Source organism: Garra rufa, chromosome 7 (assembly GCF_049309525.1).
Source record: "Garra rufa chromosome 7, GarRuf1.0, whole genome shotgun sequence".
Taxonomy (NCBI): domain Eukaryota; kingdom Metazoa; phylum Chordata; class Actinopteri; order Cypriniformes; family Cyprinidae; genus Garra; species Garra rufa.
The window spans coordinates 19,784,039-19,810,707 of record NC_133367.1 but is presented as its reverse complement, the minus strand read 5'-3'; the positions used below and the strand labels follow the sequence as shown (position 1 = coordinate 19,810,707).

The following is a 26,669-nucleotide window of genomic DNA, read 5'->3' as shown; positions in this document are numbered from 1 at the left end:
ATACTTAATATTAGTAATACTTGTTGCTAATAATTAATAATAATAATAATAATTATTATTATTATTATTATTATTAATCATATATTTCAATTAAATAATTTTTAAATTACTTTTATGAAAAAAAATGTATAACAAGACTAAATAATAAAATATTTATAACAATAATTATTTGTTTTATTATTATTAATGATGATAATAATAATAATTAAATAATTGTGCTGTTATTATCAGTAGTAGTATTAATAATAAATGTTTTATTGCTAGTAGTCATAAAAATAATACTTTTAGAATTCTGAAAATTCTAAATAATAATAAAAATATTATTTATATAACAATAATAATACATATTTTTATTATTATTCATTGTTAAATTAGTTTTAAAAAAAACACTGTATAATAAAATATTAAATAATAAAAATATTATATATAATAAAAATAATATTTATAATAATATTAATAATAATTGTATTAATTAATGATTGTTGCTGTTGTTCATTATATATATTTTTAGTTTTAAATTACTTTTTTTGAGGAAAAAACATAAAACATTATTAAATTAATAATGATAATAATAATAATAATAATAATAATATTATTTGTCATTGTTCATTATATATATTTTTTTTATTAAATTAGTTTTTAATTACCTTTATGAAAAAAATACTGTATAACAAAACATTAAGTAATAAAAAAATTATAAGTAGTTTAATGTTTTTGTTATTATTATTATTATTATTAGTAGTAGTAGTACTAGTAGAAAGAATACATGTTTAGATATTATTCTTATTAATTTAAAACATTGTTAATTTATATAATATTATTTTATTATTAATTATTAAATCACTTTTAAAACATTCAGACTTTTTTTTATATACAAATAATTTAAATTCTAATTAATTTAATTTAACATTTAAGGCTATGGTAAAGCGTGCGTGCGTGCGTGCGTGCGTGCATGCATGTAAATTTGATTGACAGGTAATCCTGCCCCCCTTTGGCCCCTGGGGCCAAGGGGCCCCTCCAGACACTTCAGTCAATAATATGGAGTCAATGACACGCTTGTCACCAGGAGCGACTAAATTATCACCATGGCACTGATTTGAATCGCAGTTTGAACAGTGTTTAAAATGGACACACACACATAATGAAAATTTTGTTGGAAAAAGTACTAAGATTTCACTTCATTTCATAATAAACTGATTTGCATAAAAAGGAGGCTGAAAAGAATGACAGTGACTTAATTAAATATGGTGTAGTGCTGTTTTTGTATAGAAATTTGCACTAAAATGGCATTTCTCTATGTCTGCTTCAAACCGTATCTCTCACTCTCCAGGTTTTAAAAACCTTCCCTCCCAAGCTGTCATGTCACACCTGCAGGGCTCCATCACCCATCCTCACACACACTCAAAGAAACACACGCATTCTCTTGTTAAAGGTCAGATTTATCAGAGGGCATTTCCATCGGCTTTGCCGGCCAGGTCGCAGCTCCTCACCTGTTCATATCCTGCATGCATCTTGCCAAATCTCTTTTCATTCCGCCTTTCATCCATTCTCATTTGGCCTCCCTCGCTATTCTAAATTCTCCACGAAAACCACGACCCTAAAACCCTGACCGGCGTCGTTTCACTAAATTCAATTGTGTGGAAAAATAGATCAGAAATGGAGTGAGTAGAAAGGATACTTCAGGAGAGAAGGATGTTCCCTGAGAGGTCAAAGTGGTGTCAAATCAATCCGAGAGTTAAAGTATTGCTACAAAACTCCAGAAGAGGTTTTCAAATGCTGAAAATACTTCGAAATGACACACTCATGGAGAAGCCAGGTCGAACCAGCTTTGGAAAGGAATGGATCATCTAAATATGACCCTGAAGATGTTTTTCTTCTGTAGGATGCAAAAGAAGAGATTTCTGTTTAGCATTGCATCTTTTGGATCCACAGTGGATACTTTGCAGTGAATGGGTGCCGTCAGAATGAGAATTCTTACAAACATGCAGCTTTTCACTTAAATAGATGGTAATTGATGGACTGGAGTTGTGTGGTTCACTTGTGGATGATTGTGATGTATTTATCAGCTATCCATTGGTGAGCAGGTGATGTAATGCTAAATTTCTCCAAATCTGATAAAGAAACAAAATCATTTTCACCTTAAATGGTCTGAGGGTGAATAATTTTCACCAAGTTTTAATTTTTGGATGAACAATATATATATAGTAAAGTCAAGCCCGAAATTATTCATACCCCTGGCAAATTCTGACTTAAAGTTAAAAATTGGAAAAAGGAAAAAAAATATTTCTCAGCTTTTATTTACATTTGAACAAAAAGTTCATACCCTTTGCAAACTGTACAGTCTATGGGAAAATCCAAAGTTCTATACCATTCCAAATAGTCCAAGCTGTTCTAAAGCATCCTAATTACCCTGATTCATTGGGAACAGCTGTTTTAATCAACTCAACAAGTGAAAAACAGAAGCTCTCTGCTGTTGGTTTGTGGACAGTCATGGCTAAGACAAAGGAGCTCACTGAGGACTTGCGGCTGCGCATTGTGGCTGCTCACAAGTCAGGAAAAGGCTATAAGGCCATATCTAGATGTTTTGCAGTTCCAGTGGCTACAGTGCAAAGTATTATTAAAAAATACAAGACATTCCGCACTCTGAAAAATCTCAGAGGACGTGGTTGGAAGCCAAAAGTGACACCTGTGCTGGCCAGGAGGATAGTGAGAAAGGTCAAAAAGACTCCAAGGATCACCACCAAGGCCATCTTACGAATCTGGGCTCTGCTGGTGGCAACATCTCAAGGCAGACAGTCCACAGACACTGCACACCGCTGGGTTCCACGGAAGCAGACCAAGGAAGACACCACTGCTCCAGATAAGGCACACAAAAGCCCAATTGGCCTTTGCAAATGCTCATCTGGGCAAAGAAGAAGACTTCTGGTCTTCTGTTTTATGATCAGATGAAAGAAAATTTGAATTGTTTGGCCACAATGATGTAGCCTTCATTTGGTGTAAAAAAGGAGAAGCCTTCAACCCTAAGAACACCATCTCCACTGTCAAACATGGTGGTGGGAACCTAATGTTTTGGGGGTGTTTTTCAGCCGGTGGACCAGGGAACCTAATCACAGTAAACGGCATCTTGAAAAAGGAGCAATACATCAAAATTCTCAACAACAACATCAGGCAGTCTGCAGAGAAACTTGGCCTTGGGCACCAGTGGACATTTCAGTACAACAACGACCCAAAACACACAGCAAAAGTGGTGAAGAAATGGTTAGCAAACAAAAACATTAACGTTTTGCAGTGGCCCAGCCAGTGTCCTGACTTAAATCCAATTGAGAATCTGTGGAGGGAGCTAAAGATCAGGGTGATGGCAAGGAGATCCTCCAACCTGAAAGAGTTGGAGCTCATCGCTAAAGATGAATAGGCAAAAATACCAGTGGAGACATGCAAAAAGCTGGTCAGCAATTATAGGAAGCATTTGATTGCTGTAATAGCCAATAAAAGGCTTTTCTATTGATTATTGAGAAGGGTATAAATAATTTTGGACATGCCACTTTTTGTTCAAATGTAAATAAAAGAGTAATCATTTTTTCCACAATGATGCCTCTTGTACATCCTCTTATTATCTTCTGGGAGACGTCTGTGTCATTTCCGGTCAAAAAAAAAAAAAACTTGCTGGTCAAATAAAAGTAACTTTAAGTCAGAATGTATATGTAAAAGACTATTTCTGGAGTCTACCGCTGGTAAAGTTAGCCCTTGGCTTTCCCTAAAGAGTGTTAGAGGGTTAGATAGATCCACAGCGACAGGGCCTTTGTGTCCCGCTGGGAATTGAAGGCCAGCAGCGAGTGAATGTTGCATCCAGATGCACGTAACGGCATGTCTGTCCAAAGAAACACACCTCGCACTTGTGCGCTCACAGTCTCCGCTCAGGCCTGAGGTGTCCGCTGTCATGCCGCCCAGGGGGTTTACAAGATCAGACTCGGCTGGAATGCCAAGGAATCGCCTTGGCACTGAGAATGGAGTGTGATATTGTGGGTTTGTGTGTTTGTTTGGCTGTAGCTAAAACCAGAAACACTACACTGTGAGTGTGTTCTTAAAGAGATACACTGCTTTAATAGTTTCTTCACAGCGATGCCATAGAAGAACAGTTTTTGGTTCCACAAAGAACCATTCAATCAAAGTTTCTTAAAAGAACCATCTCTTTCTTACTTTTTTATAATCTGAAGAACCTTCTTTCGCCACAAAGAACTTTTGTGAAACAGAAAGGTTCTTCAGATGTTTAAGGTTCGTTATGAAACCATTTAGACAAAAGGGTTCTTCTATGGCATCATGAAGCACCTTTATTTTTAAGATCGTAGTTCACCCAAAAATGAAATTCTGTTGTTAATTACTCACCTTCAAGTCGTTTCAAACTCGTAAGACCTTTGTTCATTTTTGAAATGCAAATTAAGATATTTTTTTTTATGAAATCCGAGAGCTTGCTGAGCCTGGATAAACGGCAACGCAACTGACACGTTCAAGGCCAAGAAAGGTAGTAAGGACATCAATAAAATAGTCCATGTGACATCAGTGGTTCAACTGTACTGTTATGAAGCTACAGGAATACTTTTTGTGCCCAAAGAAAACCAAAATAACGACTTTATTCAACAATTTTTTGTTGTTAAACTTGTTTAAGCTGCAGGCTAAAGTAGTTATTGAGCTAATGTCATTATGGTGTGCAGATTTCGCTGAGAAAGTTACTTAAACTGTAATCAAGCTAGTACTCTTTGAAAATGTAGTTAGCTTGTCTACAGGCCACTGACAAAAAGTAGCTTAACTTAAGGGTGTTTTCACGCCTGCCTTATTTAGTTCGGTTGAATCGCACTAGAGTTCGTTTTCCCTCTTGGTGCGGTTCGTTTGGGCAGATGTGAATGTAGCAATCGCACTCGAGTGCGCACCAAAAGCAGACCAAAAAAGCGTACAGAGACCTCCTTGAAGAGGTGGTCTCGGTACACTTTCAAATGAACACTGGAGCGGTTCGTTTGTGGTGAGAACATGAACCGAACTAGAACAGACCAAACCACAAAAAGTACTGCGCCTTTTTGGACTAATCCAGCTGCCGTAGTCCGCTGCGCTGTTCATTATGGGATGAGGACAAGTATTTGTTGACAGTTAGCGCTTTAGCAACAGCCCCATGACAGCTCGCGGACAAACTTGGAGTTGTGAGGAGGTGCGCAGCCTCATTAATTTGGTCTGATGATCATATTAGGTCCCAACTTTCGAAAACTCACAAGAACATCATAATCTTTCTCATTGTTTAAGGGGCCGTTCACATGTTGCGTGTGGAAAACGCTAGGCGCGCCACTTTCTCTTTCTTTCCAAACTGCTCTGTAGCTTGCGCTCCAGTGGCGTCTGCCGTTGCTAAGCAACCATGACCTGCGCTCTCCATAAATACGCGAAAGTTTCAGCAAAGGATAAATGGATTTTCAGCATTAAAAATCGCTTGCAGTAGCTCTGCTATTACATTTATTTAAAAATGTTTATTCCTGTACAGCTATGATCAGCTGTTTCTCCAACTTGCCAGTGCTTTCAATGTTGTTAAGGGAAAGGATGAAGCTGATTGGTTGGTTCATGTCACATGACCTGCGGTCTGCTTGCATCATTCTAAAAGGTTGAGATGTTTTTATCTCGATGCGGCGCGTTCGCGAATGGAAAAAACGAGCGCGTCGCATCCATTCTGAGCACGCATACCGCGCGTCTACATTTGAAATAACGAGCTTGAGCGCGCAAAAGACGCTACGTGTGAACGGCCCCTAACAGTTTAGAAAATTTGTTCAATACACTGATCTATATAATTCTCCATTATAGATAAGTGGTTCAATGACACGATCTGGCCAACGAGTGATGTGGATGTTGTCACATGACTGCATTTTGGTTCGTTTCAACTGGTTCGGACCAGAGCAATCAGTGTGGTGTGAAAAGGACTCAAAACTGCAGAAAAATGCTACAATGTATCATTTTTTGCCCTTGGTCCGGACCAAATGAACCGAACCACAGATGTGAAAGCACCCTAAGATAAATTTAGTTGAAAACATGAACTAGCTATAAAAGAATCACACTTTAGCTAATTTTAAGTTATTCATCAAGATTCTCTTTAGACCAGTGTGTTAGCATGACATTAGCCGTGTTAGGTAAACGACACTGAAATTTTAGCATGCTACCTATAATCTATACATTGTCATGTAAGCTCTTATCAAAGAGTAGTTAACCACTCTACAAGCTACTAAAACTAAAGCCGTTTCTCAATATGCGTTCTTGTCTGTACTTGTGTTCATGTGGACTTATGAAACGTCATCAGTTGTCGCCCAAGTACTGTTCCAATTCAAAGTTCACATCTAGCAAGTACAGTTCAAATGCCCGGATGTGTTCTTGTTCCGCCCCTTTTATCAAGGATGCATCAAGAGGAGACTTGTGCGAGCTTGAGGCAGCCATGTATCCCAGAATGCATTTCGCACCAATCAGCGAGCGTTAAATGACGGAGGAGAAAACCCGCATCATTTTCAAAATATCACTGTTATTGTGTCATGAAATGTAGGTTTAAGAGTATTTCAGGCGAGAATGTAGTTGTTTAAAACTCAAATCTGCGGTTTATTTACAAAGACAGCGCCTATTTGAAAATTTGTTTCGCCGAGTTCGAAGATGCGAGTTCCAGGCGAACAGCGGGTGCTCAGTGTTCACGTATCCCACAGAGAGAGCCTCACCACGGCTAGTCCTTCTGACGTTTGCCGCTGGTCCTGATGTCTCTGTAGTGGTTAAACGAGGTATAATTCGTTTTGGGTAAATCTAACAGCTAATTTTTGGTCTTGTGAATCTATTATTTATTCCAGGTCATATAATTTTGACTGAGGACAAAGTTATGCCCTGGTGAAAAAAACAGCTAAAACCAGCCTAGGCTGGTTTTAGCTGGTCAACCAGCCTGGTTTTAGCTGGTCATAGCTGGGAGGCAGGCTGGTTTTTGGTCTTAGCTGGTCAGGCTGGGAAACCACCAGCTAAAACCAGCCTGACCAGCTTAAACCAGCTAAGACCAGCCAACCAGCCCAGGCTGGTTTTAGCTGTTTTTTTCAGCAGGGTGCTTCGTAAATTATTTATCAATCGTAATTCAACGCTGACTTTTTAGCATGCATTTGACCGAATTGTCTGCTTTTGTCTTTATTTCCGATTACATAAGTCTCTTATACTTTATACTTATACTTTTATAATGGCCAATAATGTTCATTAAAACATGTCATTTAACAAAAATGGCAGAGTTGTGCTTGTCATGTTTCATTTTATTATCCATAGAGTAAAGATGTATTATACACAGTGCACATATAGCTTAAATCACATATTAATATGTTTTATTATTTTTAAAATGAGTTCGAAGAGTTGTGGTTTATATTTTGAAGAAAACAAAGAGGCAGTGGTGTTATCACTTGCTTTTATTGTAATTATTGTTTTGTAACGCGTTGCATGAACCACATTTTTGTCGCTATCAATATGTTTAACGTAAAAAAAAAAAACGGAATAGAGGCAATGCTGTTTGATATAAAATATTTCGTTTCACTGTAATGTTGTACATTCCCTGAACTACGTTTTTGCAGCTATTAATATGTTTAAATGAAAACGAAAAGAGGCAGAGGTGGTTGATATCATATTTCATCTTATTGTAAATACATACAGTGAAGCAGTGAAGATAACCGGAGTAGAAAAGGCGAGCTGACTGGCGTTATCAAGTACACTGCTGTTCCATTTGCAGAATTACAGGACTTGCAACCTCACGTCCTCGGGAGTTCGTACTCCCAAGTCAAACTTCCAAGTCCGAACTACGAAGGACGCAAGTCCGAACTTTGCGTACTTGGTATTGAGAAATGGCCTAAAAGTTGTTCACGCAAGCTAAATTTAGTTAAAATCACAAACTTACCTAAGCTTTTATACTTAAGCTAAATTTGATTAAAAACATGAAATTACACAATAGCTAGCTAATTTAACATGGCTAAAGTCACGCTTAAGCATATCTTTGAAGTTAATCATGCTAAGGTAGTTAAACTTAGCTAAACTTTCATCCTTTAGCTAGCTATTGACTAAGTTTAACTACCTTAGCGAGATTCACTTCAGTTTTGCCATTTACGCAAATGTAGTTAACCGTTCTATAGACGTTTTTCCTGACCACGGAAGTAAGTCCGACTCTTAACTGAAAGAATGCTTTGCATTTCCGGTCTGCATTGTTTCTAGTCAAATTAGGGTATATTCCGAGCTAATAAACTAACGTTAAACCTATTAAAATGTTTTTAAAAAGCACATGGCTCCATAGCGCCATCACTTGGCAATGTCGCAATGACCGTCATTTGTCAGTGCCTCACTTTAATGAGTGTGTAGATGACACAAAGCTGCGGACGTTAGATACATTAAAAACAGATGGACGCTATTTGAATGGGTTCCTATGGAAAACGGAACAGAAAAGCATTCAATCTGACGTTAGAATTCGTAATGGCGGCGCTCATCGTTTACTCAGGAAAAAGGTCTATAAGCTATTAACAAATGTTTTTCACGTAAATCCAGTTAAAACATTAATTTAGTCAATAGCTAGCTAACGGATGAAAGTTTAGCTAACTTTAACTTCCTTAGCAAAATTCTCATCAAACCAATGCTTTAGCGTGACATTAAAGATGCTAAGCTACAACTTTGTTAGCTAGAAACTGCTAGCAAAAAGTAGTTTACGCAAGTTACATTTAGTTGAAAACATGAATTTAGTCAGCAGCTAGCTAACGGATGAAAGTTTAGCTAACTTCAACTTCCTTAGCAAGATTCTCTTCAAACCAGTGCTTTAGCATGACGTTAGCCGTGTTAGATAAACTACACTGAAACTCCAACTTTGTTAGCTATAAGCTAATTGCCATTTAAGCTAGTACTCTCTTTTAAAAAACTAGTTAGCCACTCTTGCTAGCTATACGCTATCACAGAAAGTAGTTCAAAGCACTTTTTGTGCGTACACTGCTAACAAATATAGTTAGCTGCGTTGAAGCTGCAGTGCTAAATATCAAAACAACAAGAACTCATTGCTCTTCAAGGACAACAGTTTATGCTAATGATGCTATAGCGTGCCTTGCAGCAGCAGTGCGAATGCAACACGTACGTTTCAGTATGGAACAGTGTGTACGTCAGCCTCTGACGTATTAGCGTTTAGCGCAACCTGGTCTTTCTTCTTCAGAATGATAAACTGGTCTTATCAGTGCAGGAAAAGATTCCTCAAACACTCTGTGGCACATTTGTTTGAGGTTATTGCCTCAACTGTTTACGTGCATTTGTCTAATTCTCTCTTCAGGGTGTTTGTGACCTCCTGTGAGGTGTGTGTATCGCTACGTAGCGCGCGCTCCCGGATAATCCCTCTCTTTAGCACATCCGTGTACAGAATTCCCTGCACAGATTTGCTTATACTGCATTATGCTGTGTTTATATTCATGCTGGTAATTAGCATACGGCGCGTGTTTCCCCCGGGCCGGTCTTATCGCCGCCACAGACGCTAACTGCAGTCAGAGGTAAAGCTGCTTACCTAGACAATGAGAGATGGCCCTTAAGGAGAGGGTTTTTTCCCACAGAGACCTGATTATAAGAGGTGAAGAGCTTGCTCCCAAGCTTCTTTTCACCAACAGGTCGCTGGAGTTAAAACCTAAAACCTGCTGGTATCAAACCAGGAACCGCTAAGGGGCAGGATAATGTCCAACTTGTAAGGTTTCAATGCAGCAAGAACTAAATCTGGTGTCGCTAACACAAAACAAACTAGGTTGTGTGAAAGCACAATATATTGGTACCATACTAATTATCAAACAATATTATAGTGTTTTTTTTTTGTTTGTTTGTTTGTTTTGTTGTCATCTAACAATCTCTTAAAGGGATAGCTTACCCACAAATGAAAATTTGTCATTTAATTTAATTTTATTTCATTTTAATGTTATTTAATTAAATTTTTTATTTTTATTTTATTATAAATAATTTATTTTTAATTTGAGACCAGCGTTGTTATTGCTATGACTAAAAGTTCTCATCCAAAATTTTTGCATGCTAAAAAATAAATATACCTCACATTTTGTCAATCATGTTTACACACTGCTTCCAAAGTGTTTGTCCGTTATAGAAAATCAAACCTGAACTGATTTTTTTTTGTGTGTTTTCGCATCCATAGCATTCAGTTTCATGGGAAAGGATGACGAATGCGGAAAAAAAAACGCACACAAAAATTTTAAATTGATGTCGGCAAATAAAATAAAGCTTAAATGTAATAAAATATACATATTTTATGGAAAAACTTAAATTTAGAAATGTAGCCTTTGCAACTAACTGAAATAAGTTTAAATTGAAGTACTAAAGTAGCTAAAACTGAAAAAAATGCATCTATTAAAAATATATTTTTTAAAAATTGACCTGCACATAGCAAAAATACTATAATACAAACTAAATTAACTAATTAATGTGAAAGCTGAAAACATAAACCTGAATGCAAATTCAAAACATGTATCATAATATAAATAATATTAAAATAAAACAGATTTTTGCAATATAGTATAGGTTTTTATATCGGGCATATATCGGTTATCAGCAACAACGTGACAATAACGTACCTGTGGGAACTTTTTCGCAAGATGCGAAATGCGTACCGCTATGTACGTTTCATGACATATTCAATGTGAAATGTCCACTGAGTGGCGCTGAAAGAGTGTTCTTTTTTTCCTGGAACAGATGAACTTACATATGGTACGTTTTATGTGACGTTGGTTTTGTATCACACGGTTCTGACTTGAAATGTACGTTGAATGATGATATAACTCTAATGCTCCATAACGTACCATCTGCACTACACCTATACGTACTCAATAGAATGAACAAAAGTGAATGTGACCAAAAAAAAAAAAAAAGCTTTTTAGCTTGTTTGTCGATCTCTAATCTTTAAGCTCTTTCATCGTGTGTCATGTCTTACATGGGATTTGGCCACGAATCATGGTGAAGGAGCTAAAAGATGAGATCGAAAAACAAGTTAAAACAGCACGCTTACTACTGCGTTTTTGAGTTTTCCGTATTCGTCATCCTTTCCTAATAAAATGCTTGCTACGGATGCGAAAATGTAGAAAATCGAACCTGACCCGAATTTTTTTTAATTCCGGACTAAAGTTTCGGAGGCAGTGTGTAAACGTAACGTAAGGTCAGATTAATTTTTTTACGAAAATTTTGGACGAAAATTTTAGACTCAGTATGCAATGACCTTTAGAGTTAAAGCACCACTCAATGGACATTTCCAGTCAGAACTTTAGTGAGACGTACAAAGCCAGCATTACATGAAACATACCATATAAACGTTCATCTGTTCCGGGGGGAAAACAAACACTCTTTTTAGCTCCTCCCAGTGGACATTTCACATCAAATATGTTGCGAAACGTACATTTCGCATCTTGCGAAAAAGTTCCCACAGGTACGTTATTGTCACGTTTGTTGCCGATAACCGATACATGCCCGATATAAAAACCTATACTATATTGCAAAAATCAGCTTTATTTTAATATTAATTTTATTATGATATATGTTTTGAAATTGCATTTATTTTTATGTTTTCAGCTTTCGCATTAATTAGTTAATTTAGTTTATATTATAGTATTTTTGCTATGTGCAGGTCAATTTTTTAAAAAATATATTTTTAATAGATGTATTTTTTTTCCAGTTTTAGCTACTTTAGTACTTCAATTTAAACGTATTTCAGTTAGTTGCAAAAGCTACATTTCTAAATTTAAGTTTTTCCATATAATATTTATGTTGTATTACATTTAAGCTTTGTTTTATTTGACAACATCAATTTTAAATTTTTGCATGCATTAATATTTTTTTTCCCCATTCGTCATCCCTTTCTATGAAAATAGTTGCTATGGATGCGAAAACACAGAAAATCGAACCTGCTTTTTTAATGTGACCAAATGTTCCTAATTTTACAATTAATAATTTACATTTAACTTATCAACAGTAAAAGAGTAACAAGAGTAATCATTAATTATTTATGCATAGTGTATGCATTTATAATGCATTTTTACGCTTATATTCATTTAGTTCGTATTTATGCATTTTTATGATTTGTTTTTAGTGCAATTATGATTTTATGCTCCATTCATTTAATTTTTTTTTATTTGCGTTAATTTCATTTGCTATACTGAATTTCCTAATTTTACAACAAACTATTTAGATTTAACTTATCAACAGTAAAGGAGCAACATTTATTTAATTATGTATGCATTTTTAGTGCATTTTTATGCCTGTATTAAGTTTGTGTTTACGCATTATGAATTTTGTTTTAATTTCATTTTCTATAGTCATCTAAAAAGACAGAAATACTCTTTTCAGGTGTCAATATTTAAAACATAATTCTGATTTAAATAGTAATTTGCTTGATTAATTTTCAATAATGTGTTTTTTTTCTCAAATCTTGATGCTTTATTATTGTGACCAAATTTTCGTATGTGCTTTTTTTTTCATATTCGTCATCCTTTCCTATTAAAATGCTTGCTACAGATGCAAAATCTTAGTAAATCGAACCTGAAACGACTCATGAAACATGAGGTCAGATTTATTTTTTTAACGTGCAAAAATTTGGGATGAATGCAAGGACCTTTAGAGTTATAGCGCCACTTAATGGACATTTCCAGTCAGAACTGTGAGACTTACACTGTAAAATGTATTTCGCATCTTGCATCAGGTTGGACAATAATTATCGGATTTGTTCGCAGAACTTCTAGCCATGAACCAGATTCACTTTGGTGGAAAAGTAATTCCAGATAGAATGTCGAAATGTGTCATTTCTATAATTTTTGTCATAACATTTGTATTTTTGTCTTTCTGTTCCCAGTTTTTTCGAGAACATGGGCAGGATCATCGCCCCCGATTACATGCCGACAGAAACGGACGTTTTAAGAGTCCGCCTGAGAACTACAGGAGTGATCGAGACGCAATTCAAAGTCAAACACCTGGTCTTCAGGTAAACGGCCTCTTTATTGTTTGACTGTGAAGCGTTTTCAGTTGACATTTGTTTAAAGGTGCTAAAAATGCAACTGAGGAAAACTTGAGGGGTTTTCCTTCTCACAACTTCAGGATTTCTTTATATTGACCATGTCAGCGTGGACGGCATCCTCCATCTCCCGCTATCTTATGAAACGTCACCTTGTCCATGACGTTCTGAAGCATCGCTCCATTCGTCAATATCCTAACTGGCATTATCAGCATCGAGCACACGTTCAGTTTTGATTTGTTTTGAATTCGTCTAATGAGTTTTTTTTTATGACGTCTTGCCGCGAGCCCAAAATCAAATATGTCAACAAACAACTTTTGAGGGTGTATGCTGATTGTTTGTTTAATTTGAACCAGATTTTAATAGCATTTGTTTTAGTATTTTTGGCATCTAGATGACACAAAATAAGTTTTAAGTCTTATTTTGCTCATTAGATGTTTATTTTATGTCAAGTAATGGCCTTTTTTTATGGTTTTGGTTTGAGTTAACGTTTGCTTCAGTCAGTCACAATGACTTTTAATTCTCAAAATGTCGCAATGAAGAAGTTTCATGCATGTTCATCGTCCCCTCAACTTCAATTTTGCCCAAACATTAGACAACCAATAAAACGATTGGGGAGTTTCATGGGAAATGTGAGTAATTTTCTGCCTGGCGGCTTTTACCAGCCATTTGGATGTTAATGGAGACATTTACAGCTTTGAGATGCCGTCAACTGTTTGATATGGCATGGAAAGATGAGTGTTTTGGCATTTGGTGGAAAGCGACTGTCTATGTCTATACTTTTGCGTTCGCTTCTTCTTGAGCTCTTTCTGCCCTGAGAGATGGCTAATTTATTGGCTTCTGTTGAAGGCTTCACAATAACATTTATATTGCATTACTTAGCATAATGCTAAATCTAAATTTCCCACAGCTTTCATGACAGTTTTTAATAAAAGTGCTTTGACAACATCATAAAATCCAAACAAGATGGTTGTGGGTTGAAGCGATGTTTGAAACACCTAGTTGGTCGCCTGTCCAAAATCCTTAATAAAGTCCTTAACTAAGTCCTTTCATTATAAGCAGTGAACTCTATGAAAGCTGATGTTATGTGGAGTAATCGTGTGATGTGAAATCTGTTTAGTTCCTCTTGAGCCCTAGAGTGAATTAATTCGGTCTGGAATAACTTACTGTCAATCTTCGGCACGCTCGACTGCACGTCCTTATCGCAGCACTTCATATGCGTCCCGCGCCGAAACCTCATGATCTTTATCATATCTCTGGATTCACACCTCACTTCTGATATAAACACCCATAGCTGCTGCATTTCTTTGCCTTTCTCAATAATTCCATTGATTTTTTGAAACCAAAAGTTTAGTTACGCATTTATGCATTAATTTACGATTTTATTTATTTAGTTAGATAAAAAATTTTTTATGCACAAATTTGTATTTTTTTTTTTTTTGTGCATTTATGGATTTATGCTCCATTCATACACACACACAAACACACACACATTTTTTATTATATTTATTTTACTGCTATATTCAATTTATTTACTATTTGTATCTAAAAAGCAATACATAAAGACAAAATATTGTTTCTTATGGCCATATGTATTCAACAGGGGCGTCGCTGGGAATTCTGGGCCCTGTGCACTGACTCAGCAAAGGGGCCAAAAACCAAATGTTCCTAATTTTACTAAGTCTGAACAATTTATGCATTTATGTCTCGATTTATTGATGTTTGTTTTGGATCATCGTCCTGCTGGAAGATGCAACCATGGCCCATTATAAGATTTCTAACAGAGGCAGTCAGGTTTTGATTTTTTATCTGCTGGCATTTGATAGAATCCATAAAGCCATGTATCTAAACAAGATGTCCAGGACCCACAAAATTAAAGACCCAGCAGTATTTTTAAGCGTGGACATGGGGTAATTTTTTTTATCCCTGTCTGCACAAAAACCATCTGGAAGGTTAGCTGCCAAAAAGCAAATTTTTAGTTTCATCTGACCATAGAAGCCAGTCCTGTTTGAAGTCCCAATCATGTCTGACAAGTAAATAAGCTGGAGTTTGTTTTTGGATGAGCCAGGTAGATTTTTTTTTTTTTTTTTTGAAACCCTCTGGAACAACATTGTGATGTAGGGGCTGTTTGATCATTTTATGAGCCCAAGACTCAACAATTCTTTCCAGTTCTCCAGCTGTGATCCTTGGAGAGTCTTTGGCCAATCAGACTGTCCTCCTTATCATGCTTTAGGATGATATAGACACACATCCTCTTTTAGGCAGATTTGTAACATCTTTAGTTGATTGGAACTTCTTAATTATTGCCCTGATGGTGGGAATGGGGATTTTCAATGCTTTAACAGTTTTCGTACAGCCACTTTCTATTTTGTGAAGCTCAACAAACTTGTTTTGCACATTTATGGATTTATGTTCCTTTTTATTTGTATTAATTTAATTTCATTTGCTTGAATTATTTAAAAATACAGAAAAACGGTTTCTTATATCCATATGTAAATATAATACTGTTTTAAATAGCTATTTGTATGATTAATTTTTGATAACCGTTTTACACTTCATTTAATTTCCAATCCTGATGCTTAATTCATGTGAGCAAATGTTTCTAATTTTACAATAAATAATATAGATTTATGCTCCATTCATTTTAAGTTTCTATAATAATCTAAAAAGACAGAGATAATGTTTTCACATGTCCATATTTAAATATAATTCTGCTTTAAATAGTAATTTGCTTGATTCATTTTCAATAGTTTTTTCCCAAATCTTGATGCTTTATTAATGTGACCAAATGTTCCGAATTTGACAATAAATAATTTACATGTAACTCATCAAGTAAAAGAGTAACATTTATTTAATTAAATATTTGTGCATAATTTATGCATTTTTAATATTAGTTTTTTATTTACATGTAACTTATTAACAGTCAAAGAGTAACATTTATTTAATTAAATATTTATGCATTTATACTAATGCATAATTGATGCATTTTAATATTTATTTATATGCATTTTATTAATTTTTGTGCATTTATAGATTTTCTTATTTGTTTATTTAATTTGCTATAATTTTCTGAAAACACAGAACTACTGTTTCTTATTTCCATATGTAAATATAATGCTGCTAATTAATTAATATTTGATAACGGTTTTACACTTCAATTCATTTCCTTCATCTTAATGCTTTATTCCTGTGGCCAGATGTTCCTAATTTTCTTGTTTGCAACTTGTCAACCATTAAAAAAGTGAAACTAATTACATTAAAAATTATTTTCTTTCACTGATTACCATATGCAGTAATAATTGCATGGCTATTTTCTTAATTGGACACAAGTAGCGACGTCATGGTGTTATAGGTTTGTTAGACAGAAATTGACGTCACTGTTTTTTTTTTCACACAAATCTAATGAAATCTCCACAATAATTCCCTCCCTGCAGCCGAAATCTAAATCTCAGGTGCCTGCGGGTCACCCTTGACATCCAAGGCATAATTAGCAGTGTAATGTTCGGTGAAATTACTTGCGTTTTGATCAGTGTGTTTAACACCACACGATTCTCACCTTGTCTGCTGTGATTATGCGGCCACATCAGATCATCCCATAATTAAAAAAAAGCCATTATTAAACCTTCGTGCTGTCGGAAAAGACGTGACAGACAGGAAAACAACAGGAGGATACACTGCTTTGATTTATTTTTTTATTTTTTTCCCTCATCTTTTGTTTAAACTTCGTGTTGCAGCTGAATTGTCAATAAAATGCCAAGTAGATACTATTTATTCATTATTTCAATTTTTTGATATATTTAATTGATATATTATATCATATTATTCTTTGTTTAGCTTGATATTTTACCTGTGGTTTGTTGTACACAAGCAAACTAATGTAGCAGTTAATTTTGTAGTGTCAGCATCTGCTTGTTAATGATTCAATTCATTTATTTGATTTTTATGGGAAACCCTCATGTTTTATTGTCCCAAAAGGCACATATAGATTTCTTTTTCCATCATGTTTGAAGTGTGCGTATTGATAGTTTTCATTTCAGACGTGTGGGGGAATCTTTCCCGCAAATATAGTGAAGAGACGGCGCAGGATGAAGTGGAAGGTGGAAAATAAATGTGTCTTTGAAAACAAACACTCACCATTTTCCCGCTTTTTTCAAAAACAGATGTGAAGAGGAGAAACCTGTATGAAACGTCATGTTTTGAGATGTTTTGTTTTGACGCCTCTTTGCTAACTACTAGCTAACAGGCTAACTCTTTTAGTGTCGTGATCTAAAACGCAGTGAGGACGAGTTTGGCAGAGATTGTTAATTTGAAAAGCTCGTTTGAGGACATCAAGAGCCTGTCGGTCTGGTTTTCACATGTATGGAAACGTGTCGTTAGTTAGCAGGATATTAGCATAACAAATGTGATGCTGTTGGTAAACGTCAACCTGAAATGATGTTCAAAATGGGTTGTACTTTTGTGATTCGAGGTAAATTGGTTTTGTGTTGACAGTAATGAGTTTTGGGGACACACAGATGTGTTTCTTCAAGTTATATCTCAGATTTGCTATAAACTCGCAATTGCAAGAAAAACGTCAGAATTGCGAGACACAAGCTCGCATTTATGAGAAAAAAGTCAGAAATGCCAGATACAAACTCGCAATTGCAAGAAAAAGTAAGAATTGCGATACAAACTCGCATTTATGAGGAAAAAGTTAGAATTGTAAGATACAAACTTGCAGTTGCAAGAAAAAGTAAGAATTGTGATACAAACTCGCATTTACAAGGAAAAGATTAGAATTGTAAGATATAAACTTGCAATTGTGAGAGAAAGTCAGAAATAAGTCAGAATTGTAAGATATAAACTTGCATTTACAAGGAAAAAGTTAGAATTGCGAGATACAAACTAACAATTGTGAGAAAGTCAGAATTGCGAGATACAAACTTGCATTTACAAGAAAAAAGTTAGAATTGCGAGATACAAACTTGCATTTACAAGAAAAAAGTCAGAATTGCGAGATACAAACTCACAATTGCGAGAAAGTCAGAATTGCGAGATACAAACTCACAAACTCACAATTGCGAGAAAGTCAGAATTGCGAGATACAAACTCACAAACTCACAATTGCGAGAAAGTCAGAATTGCGAGATACAAAAAAAGCACTCCAGAGGGTTATCAACACTGCCCAAAAGATTGTTGGCTGCCCTCTCCCCTTACTGGAAGACCTACATGGCTCCCGGTGTCTCAAAAAGGCACAGAACATTATAAAGGACACCTCACACCCTGGCCACCCCCTGTTTGAACTGTTGCCTTCTGGCAGGCGGTACAGACTAATTAATGCAAGGACAAACAGACTCAAAAACAGTTTTTACCCAACTGCAATAACCGTTCTAAATGATGCTGCTAAGAAATAATGTGCACAATCACTGTTTAATCAATGTATTTTGACAGGAGAATGCGTGACAAAAGAATGTGTGAGAGGATGCATGTTACTGAATGAATGATGCACTGACTAGAGAGCACTTTAAATTTCGTTGTACCTGTGACAATGACAATAAAGATCTATCTATCTATCTATCTATCTAAACTTGCATTTACAAGAAAAAGGTCAGAATTGCGAGATACACTCACAATTGCGAGAAAGTCAGAATTGCAAGATACAAACTCACAATTGCGAGAAAGTCAGAATTGCGAGATACAAACTCACAATTGCGAGAAAGTCAGAATTGCGAGATACAAACTTGCATTTACAAGAAAAAAGTTAGAATTGCAAGATACAAACTCACAATTGCGAGAAAGTCAGAATTGCAAGATACAAACTCACAATTGCGAGAAAGTCAAAATTGCGAGATACAAACTTGCATTTACAAGAAAAAAGTTAGAATTGCAAGATACAAACTCACAATTGTGAGAAAAAGTCAGAATTGCAAGATATAAACTCACAACTGCGAGAAAGTCAGAATTCCGAGATACAAACTTGCATTTACAAGAAAAAAAGTCAGAAATGCCAGATATAAACTTGCAGTTGCAAGAAAAAGTAAGAACTGTGATACAAACTCGCATTTACAAGGAAAAGGTTAGAATTGTAAGATATAAACTTGCATTTACAAGGGAAAAGTTAGAATTGCGAGATACAAGCTAACAATTGCGAGAAAGTCAGAATTGCGAGATACAAACTCACAATTGCGAGAAAGTCAGAATTGCGAGATACAAACTTGCATTTACAAGAAAAAAGTTAGAATTGCGAGATACAAACTTGCATTTACAAGAAAAAGGTCAGAATTGCGAGATACAAACTCACAATTGCGAGAAAGTCAGAATTGCAAGATACAAACTCACAATTGCGAGAAAGTCAGAATTGCGAGATACAAACTTGCATTTACAAGAAAAAAGTTAGAATTGCAAGATACAAACTCACAATTGTGAGAAAAAGTCAGAATTGCAAGATACAAACTCACAACTGCGAGAAAGTCAGAGTTGCAAGATACAAACTTGCATTTACAAGAAAAAAGTCAGAATTGCAAGATACAAACTCACAATTGTGAGAAAAAGTCAGAATTGCAAGATACAAACTCACAACTGCGAGAAAGTCAGAATTCCAAGATACAAACTTGCATTTACAAGAAAAAAGTCAGAATTGCGAGATACAAACTCACAATTGCAAGAAAGTCAGAATTCCGAGATACAAACTTGCATTTACAAGAAAAAAGTCAGAATTGCAATACAAACTCACAATTGCAAGAAAGTCAGAATTGCGAGATACAAACTTGCATTTACAAGAAAAAAGTTAGAATTGCAAGATACAAACTCACAATTGTGAGAAAAAGTCAGAATTGCAAGATACAAACTCACAATTGCGAGAAAGTCAGAATTGCGAGATACAAACTTGCATTTACAAGAAAAAAGTCAGAATTGCAATACAAACTCACAATTGCAAGAAAGTCAGAATTGCGAGATACAAGCTTGCAGTTATGTGAAAAAAGTCAGAAATGCCAGATACAAACTTGCATTTACAAGAAAAATGGTCAGAAATGCCAGATACAAACTTGCAGTTGCAAGAAAAAGTAAGAATTGTGATACAAACTCGCATTTATGAGGAAAAGGTTAGAATTGTAAGATATAAACTTGCAATTGTGAGAGAAAGTCAGAAATAAGTCAGAGTTGCAAGATACAAGCTCACAATTGCGAGAAAGTCAGAATTGCAAGATACAAACTCACAATTGCGAGAAAGTCAGAATTGCAAGATACAAACTCACAATTGCGAGAAAGTCAGAGTTGCAAGATACAAACTCACAATTGCGAGAAAGTCAGAATTGCAAGATACAAACTCACAATTGCGAGAAAGTCAGAATTGTGAGATACAAACTTGCATTTACAAGAAAAAAGTCAGAATTGCAATACAAACTCACAATTGCAAGAAAGTCAGAATTGCGAGATACAAACTTGCATTTACAAGAAAAAAAGTTAGAATTGCAAGATACAAACTCACAATTGTGAGAAAAAGTCAGAATTGCAAGATACAAACTCACAATTGCGAGAAAGTCAGAATTGCGAGATACAAACTTGCATTCACAAGAAAAAAGTCAGAATTGCAATACAAACTCACAATTGCAAGAAAGTCAGAATTGCGAGATACAAACTTGCAGTTATGTGAAAAAAAGTTAGAATTGCAAGATACAAACTCACAATTGTGAGAAAAAGTCAGAATTGCAAGATACAAACTCACAATTGCGAGAAAGTCAGAATTGCGAGATACAAACTTGCATTTACAAGAAAAAAGTTAGAATTGCAAGATACAAACTCACAATTGTGAGAAAAAGTCAGAATTGCAAGATACAAACTCACAATTGCGAGAAAGTCAGAATTGCGAGATACAAACTTGCATTTACAAGAAAAAAGTCAGAATTGCAATACAAACTCACAATTGCAAGAAAGTCAGAATTGCGAGATACAAACTTGCAGTTATGTGAAAAAAGTTGGAAATGCCAGATACAAACTTGCATTTACAAGAAAAAAGTCAGAAATGCCAGATACAAACTTGCAGTTGCAAGAAAAAGTAAGAATTGTGATACAAACTCGCATTTATGAGGAAAAGGTTAGAATTGTAAGATATAAACTTGCAATTGTGAGAGAAAGTCAGAAATAAGTCAGAATTGTAAGATACAAACTCACAATTGCGAGAAAGTCAGAGTTGCAAGATATAAACTCACAACTGCGAGAAAGTCAGAGTTGCGAGATACAAACTCACAATTGCGAGAAAGTCAGAGTTGCGAGATACAAACTCACAATTGCGAGAAAGTCAGAATTGCAAGATACAAACTCACAATTGCGAGAAAGTCAGAATTGCAAGATACAAACTCACAATTGCGAGAAAGTCAGAATTGCGAGATACAAACTTGCATTTACAAGAAAAAAGTTAGAATTGCAAGATACAAACTCACAATTGTGAGAAAAAGTCAGAATTGCAAGATACAAACTCACAACTGCGAGAAAGTCAGAGTTGCAAGATACAAACTTGCATTTACAAGAAAAAAGTCAGAATTGCAAGATACAAACTCACAATTGTGAGAAAAAGTCAGAATTGCAAGATACAAACTCACAACTGCGAGAAAGTCAGAATTCCAAGATACAAACTTGCATTTACAAGAAAAAAGTCAGAATTGCGAGATACAAACTCACAATTGCAAGAAAGTCAGAATTCCGAGATACAAACTTGCATTTACAAGAAAAAAGTCAGAATTGCAATACAAACTCACAATTGCAAGAAAGTCAGAATTGCGAGATACAAACTTGCATTTACAAGAAAAAAGTTAGAATTGCAAGATACAAACTCACAATTGTGAGAAAAAGTCAGAATTGCAAGATACAAACTCACAATTGCGAGAAAGTCAGAATTGCGAGATACAAACTTGCATTTACAAGAAAAAAGTCAGAATTGCAATACAAACTCACAATTGCAAGAAAGTCAGAATTGCGAGATACAAGCTTGCAGTTATGTGAAAAAAGTCAGAAATGCCAGATACAAACTTGCATTTACAAGAAAAATGGTCAGAAATGCCAGATACAAACTTGCAGTTGCAAGAAAAAGTAAGAATTGTGATACAAACTCGCATTTATGAGGAAAAGGTTAGAATTGTAAGATATAAACTTGCAATTGTGAGAGAAAGTCAGAAATAAGTCAGAGTTGCAAGATACAAGCTCACAATTGCGAGAAAGTCAGAATTGCAAGATACAAACTCACAATTGCGAGAAAGTCAGAATTGCAAGATACAAACTCACAATTGCGAGAAAGTCAGAGTTGCAAGATACAAACTCACAATTGCGAGAAAGTCAGAATTGCAAGATACAAACTCACAATTGCGAGAAAGTCAGAATTGTGAGATACAAACTTGCATTTACAAGAAAAAAGTCAGAATTGCAATACAAACTCACAATTGCAAGAAAGTCAGAATTGCGAGATACAAACTTGCATTTACAAGAAAAAAAGTTAGAATTGCAAGATACAAACTCACAATTGTGAGAAAAAGTCAGAATTGCAAGATACAAACTCACAATTGCGAGAAAGTCAGAATTGCGAGATACAAACTTGCATTCACAAGAAAAAAGTCAGAATTGCAATACAAACTCACAATTGCAAGAAAGTCAGAATTGCGAGATACAAACTTGCAGTTATGTGAAAAAAAGTTAGAATTGCAAGATACAAACTCACAATTGTGAGAAAAAGTCAGAATTGCAAGATACAAACTCACAATTGCGAGAAAGTCAGAATTGCGAGATACAAACTTGCATTTACAAGAAAAAAGTTAGAATTGCAAGATACAAACTCACAATTGTGAGAAAAAGTCAGAATTGCAAGATACAAACTCACAATTGCGAGAAAGTCAGAATTGCGAGATACAAACTTGCATTTACAAGAAAAAAGTCAGAATTGCAATACAAACTCACAATTGCAAGAAAGTCAGAATTGCGAGATACAAACTTGCAGTTATGTGAAAAAAGTTGGAAATGCCAGATACAAACTTGCATTTACAAGAAAAAAGTCAGAAATGCCAGATACAAACTTGCAGTTGCAAGAAAAAGTAAGAATTGTGATACAAACTCGCATTTATGAGGAAAAGGTTAGAATTGTAAGATATAAACTTGCAATTGTGAGAGAAAGTCAGAAATAAGTCAGAATTGTAAGATACAAACTCACAATTGCGAGAAAGTCAGAGTTGCAAGATATAAACTCACAACTGCGAGAAAGTCAGAGTTGCGAGATACAAACTCACAATTGCGAGAAAGTCAGAGTTGCGAGATACAAACTCACAATTGCGAGAAAGTCAGAGTTGCGAGATACAAACTCACAATTGCGAGAAAGTCAGAGTTGCGAGATACAAACTCACAATTGCGAGAAAGTCAGAGTTGCGAGATACAAACTCACAATTGCGAGAAAGTCAGAATTGCGAGATACAAACTTGCATTTACAAGAAAAAAGTTAGAATTGAAAGATACAAACTCGCAATTGCGAGAAAAAGTCAGAATTGCAAGATACAAACTCACAACTGCGAGAAAGTCAGAGTTGCGAGATACAAACTTGCATTTACAAGAAAAAAGTTAGAATTGAAAGATACAAACTCGCAATTGCGAGAAAAAGTCAGAATTGCAAGATACAAACTCACAATTGCGAGAAAGTCAGAGTTGCGAGATACAAACTTGCAGTTACGAGAAAAAAGTCAGAATTGCAAGATACAAACTCACAATTGCGAGAAAGTCAGAGTTGCAAGATACAAACTTGCAGTTACGAGAAAAAAGTCAGAAATGCCAGATACAAACTTGCATTTACAAGAAAAAAAGTTAGAATTGAAAGATACAAACTCACAATTGTGAGAGAAAGTCAGAATTGCAAGATACAAACTTGCATTTACAAAAAAAAGTTAGAATTGAAAGATACAAACTCACATTTATGAGGAAAAATTCAGAATTGCAAGATATAAACTTGCAATTGGGAGAAAAAAGTCTGAACTGCGAGATGCAAACTCTCAGTTGGAAAAAAGTCAGAATTGTGAGTTATAAACTTGCATTTACGAAAAAAAAGTGAGAATTGCGAGAGATAAACTCGCAATTGCAAGGAAAAAGTTAGAATTGCAAGATACAACTGGCAATTGTGAGAAAGTTAGAACTGTGAGATACAGACTTGCATTTATGAAAAAATAAGTCAGAATTGTGAGATATAAACTTGCAATTGCAAGAAAAAGTCGGAATTGCGAGATATAGACCTACATTTACGAAAAAAATTTGATATAAAAATGAGATATAAACTTGCATTTACAAGGAAAAGTCAGGATTGCGAGGTAAAAAGTCAGAATTGCAAGAGATAAACTCGCATTTTCAAGGAAAAAGTCAGAATTGCGAGGAAGAAGTCAGAATTGTGATACAACCTCGCAATTGCGAGAAAAGGTTAGAATTGCGATACAAACTCGCATTTACGAGAAAAAAAGTCTTAATTGTGAGATATAAATTCGCAGTTGTGCGAGATACAGATTTGCATTTACAAAAAAATAAGTCAGAAATGCAAGATATGAACTCTAGATATAAACTAGCTTTTAACTCTTTTTAGTGTTGTGATCTAAAACAGTGAAGGGGAGTTTGGTGGAGATTGTTAATTTGAGATACTCGTTTGAGGACATCAAGAGCCCGTCTGTCTGGTTTTCACATGTACAAATGCGTGTCGCTAGTTAGCAGCCTATTAGCATAACAAATGTGACGCTGTTGGTAAACGTCAACCTGAAATGTTCCAAATTCATTGTAACTTGAGGTAAATTGGTTTTGTGTTGACAGTAATGAGTTTTGGAGACACAGAGGTGTTTTTTTTTTCCATTTGAGGACACGTTGCCCGTTTCTTTCCACAGATTGTATGACGTTGGAGGCCAGAGGACAGAGAGGAGGAAGTGGATCAGCTGTTTTGAGGATGTGAGGGCCGTGCTGTTCGTCGTGTCTCTGAGTGGATACGACATGACACTAGTTGAAGATCCATCTATGGTGAGAAAACACTTTTACTTGTGCGTTTGCCTACTACATCCAGCAGAAGTTTAGTTAATGTTCCTGAGCAAATAAGAGAAGGCACCAAGAAATTCAGATTACATTTTACAGTATTTAAAATTAGTATGCACTGACCTCAGAGGAGAGCATCATGGGATCTCGTGGGAATGACGGCCCTTGTTTTTCATTTCGTGCTCTTGTTTAGAATCGACTGCAGGAGAGTCTCAAGCTGTTCTCGTCAATCTGCAATAACATCTTCTTCAGAAGTACTTCTATGGTAAGAAATGGCTCAATTAACAGAGAGAGCTCATCCAATCTTGTTGTCCCATTAGCTCGAGAGGAGGTCAGTGTTGTCAATCAAGAGACGACGCAAAACGGCCAACATATGTGACCAAAAAAGAGGAAAAAAACGGTTCCTTTGAGCACACATGCACAAGTGTGCATTACAACATTTATTCAAAAATACAATTTCTGCCACTAAATAAAAAAAGGTAACTGCAACTCTTTATCTCACAATTTTGGCTTCTCAGAATTGCGTGAGAAATTTCTGCAATTCTAGAAATTTAAGTCAGAATTGTGTGATACAAAGTCAAAATTCTGAGAAATAAACTTGCAATTCTGAGAAAAAAAGTCAAAATTGTGAGTTTATATCTCCCAATTTCGACTTTATAACACACAATTGCAAGTTAAGTCAGAATTGTGAGATATTGAACTTGCAGTTCTGAGAACATGTCTTTTTTTCCCCTCAAAAATGGACTTCATAACTCACAATTGCGAGTATATATCTCATAATTATGAAAAAGTGTTAGAATTGCGAGATTTACCCCCGGTTTCACAGACAAGGCTTAAGCCTAGTCCTAGACTAAAATGTAAGTCTGAGCTGTTTCAACTGAAACAAAATTGCACTGATTGATCTTAAAATATATCAGTGCCTTGGTTTTGTCTCAAGATGCACACCAGTAATGTTTTTTTCTAAGCATGTTTTAAAAAATTACTTAAATGTCCTAATTGAACTATGGACTAATCCTGGCTTAGTCTAATCCCTGTCTGTGAAACCGGGCCAAAAAGTTTTTGTCTTGCAATTCTGACTTTATTTTTTGCAATTGTGAGTTTATATCAAGCAATTTTGAGGAAAAAGTCAGAATTGCGAGTTTATATCAATTCTAATAAAAAGTCAGAATTGCGAGTTTATATCAATTCTTATAAAAAGTCAGAATTGACTCTCATTTGAGAGGAAAAAAGCAGAAATTGTGACTTTTCACAGTTGTGAGTTTATATCATGCAATTTTGGAAAAGTCAGAATTGCGAGATACAAACTCGCATTTGCGAGGAATGTCACAATTGTGTGAAAAAAGTCAGAATTGAGAGATACAAACTCACATTTGCGAGGAATGTCACAATTGCGAGAAAAAAGTCAGAATTGAGAGATACAAACTCACATTTGCGGGGGGATTCTGATTCTGACTTTTTTTCTAGCAATTCTGACTTTTTTTTCTAGCAATTCTGACTTTATGACTTTTGTGAGTTTACATCTCAATTCTGAGAAGAAAGTCAGAATTGTGAGATAAACTAGCATTTGCAAGGAAAAAAAGTCAACAAAAATTGTTTTTCTTTAATCTTGCAA

The 26,669-nt window shown here is 35.3% G+C and overlaps 1 protein-coding gene across 1 annotated transcript in view; it reads left to right on the top strand.

Annotated features, from left to right (window-relative positions):
• Positions 1-26,669, top strand: part of gnav1 (guanine nucleotide binding protein (G protein) alpha v1) — a 61,060-nt gene that overhangs the window by 22,030 nt on the left and 12,361 nt on the right. Inside the window, exons 5-7 of the mRNA XM_073843948.1 lie at positions 12,887-13,015; positions 24,916-25,045; positions 25,251-25,322. Coding sequence (XP_073700049.1) covers positions 12,887-13,015; positions 24,916-25,045; positions 25,251-25,322 — 331 coding nt within the window. The remainder of the gene's footprint in view (positions 1-12,886; positions 13,016-24,915; positions 25,046-25,250; positions 25,323-26,669) is intronic.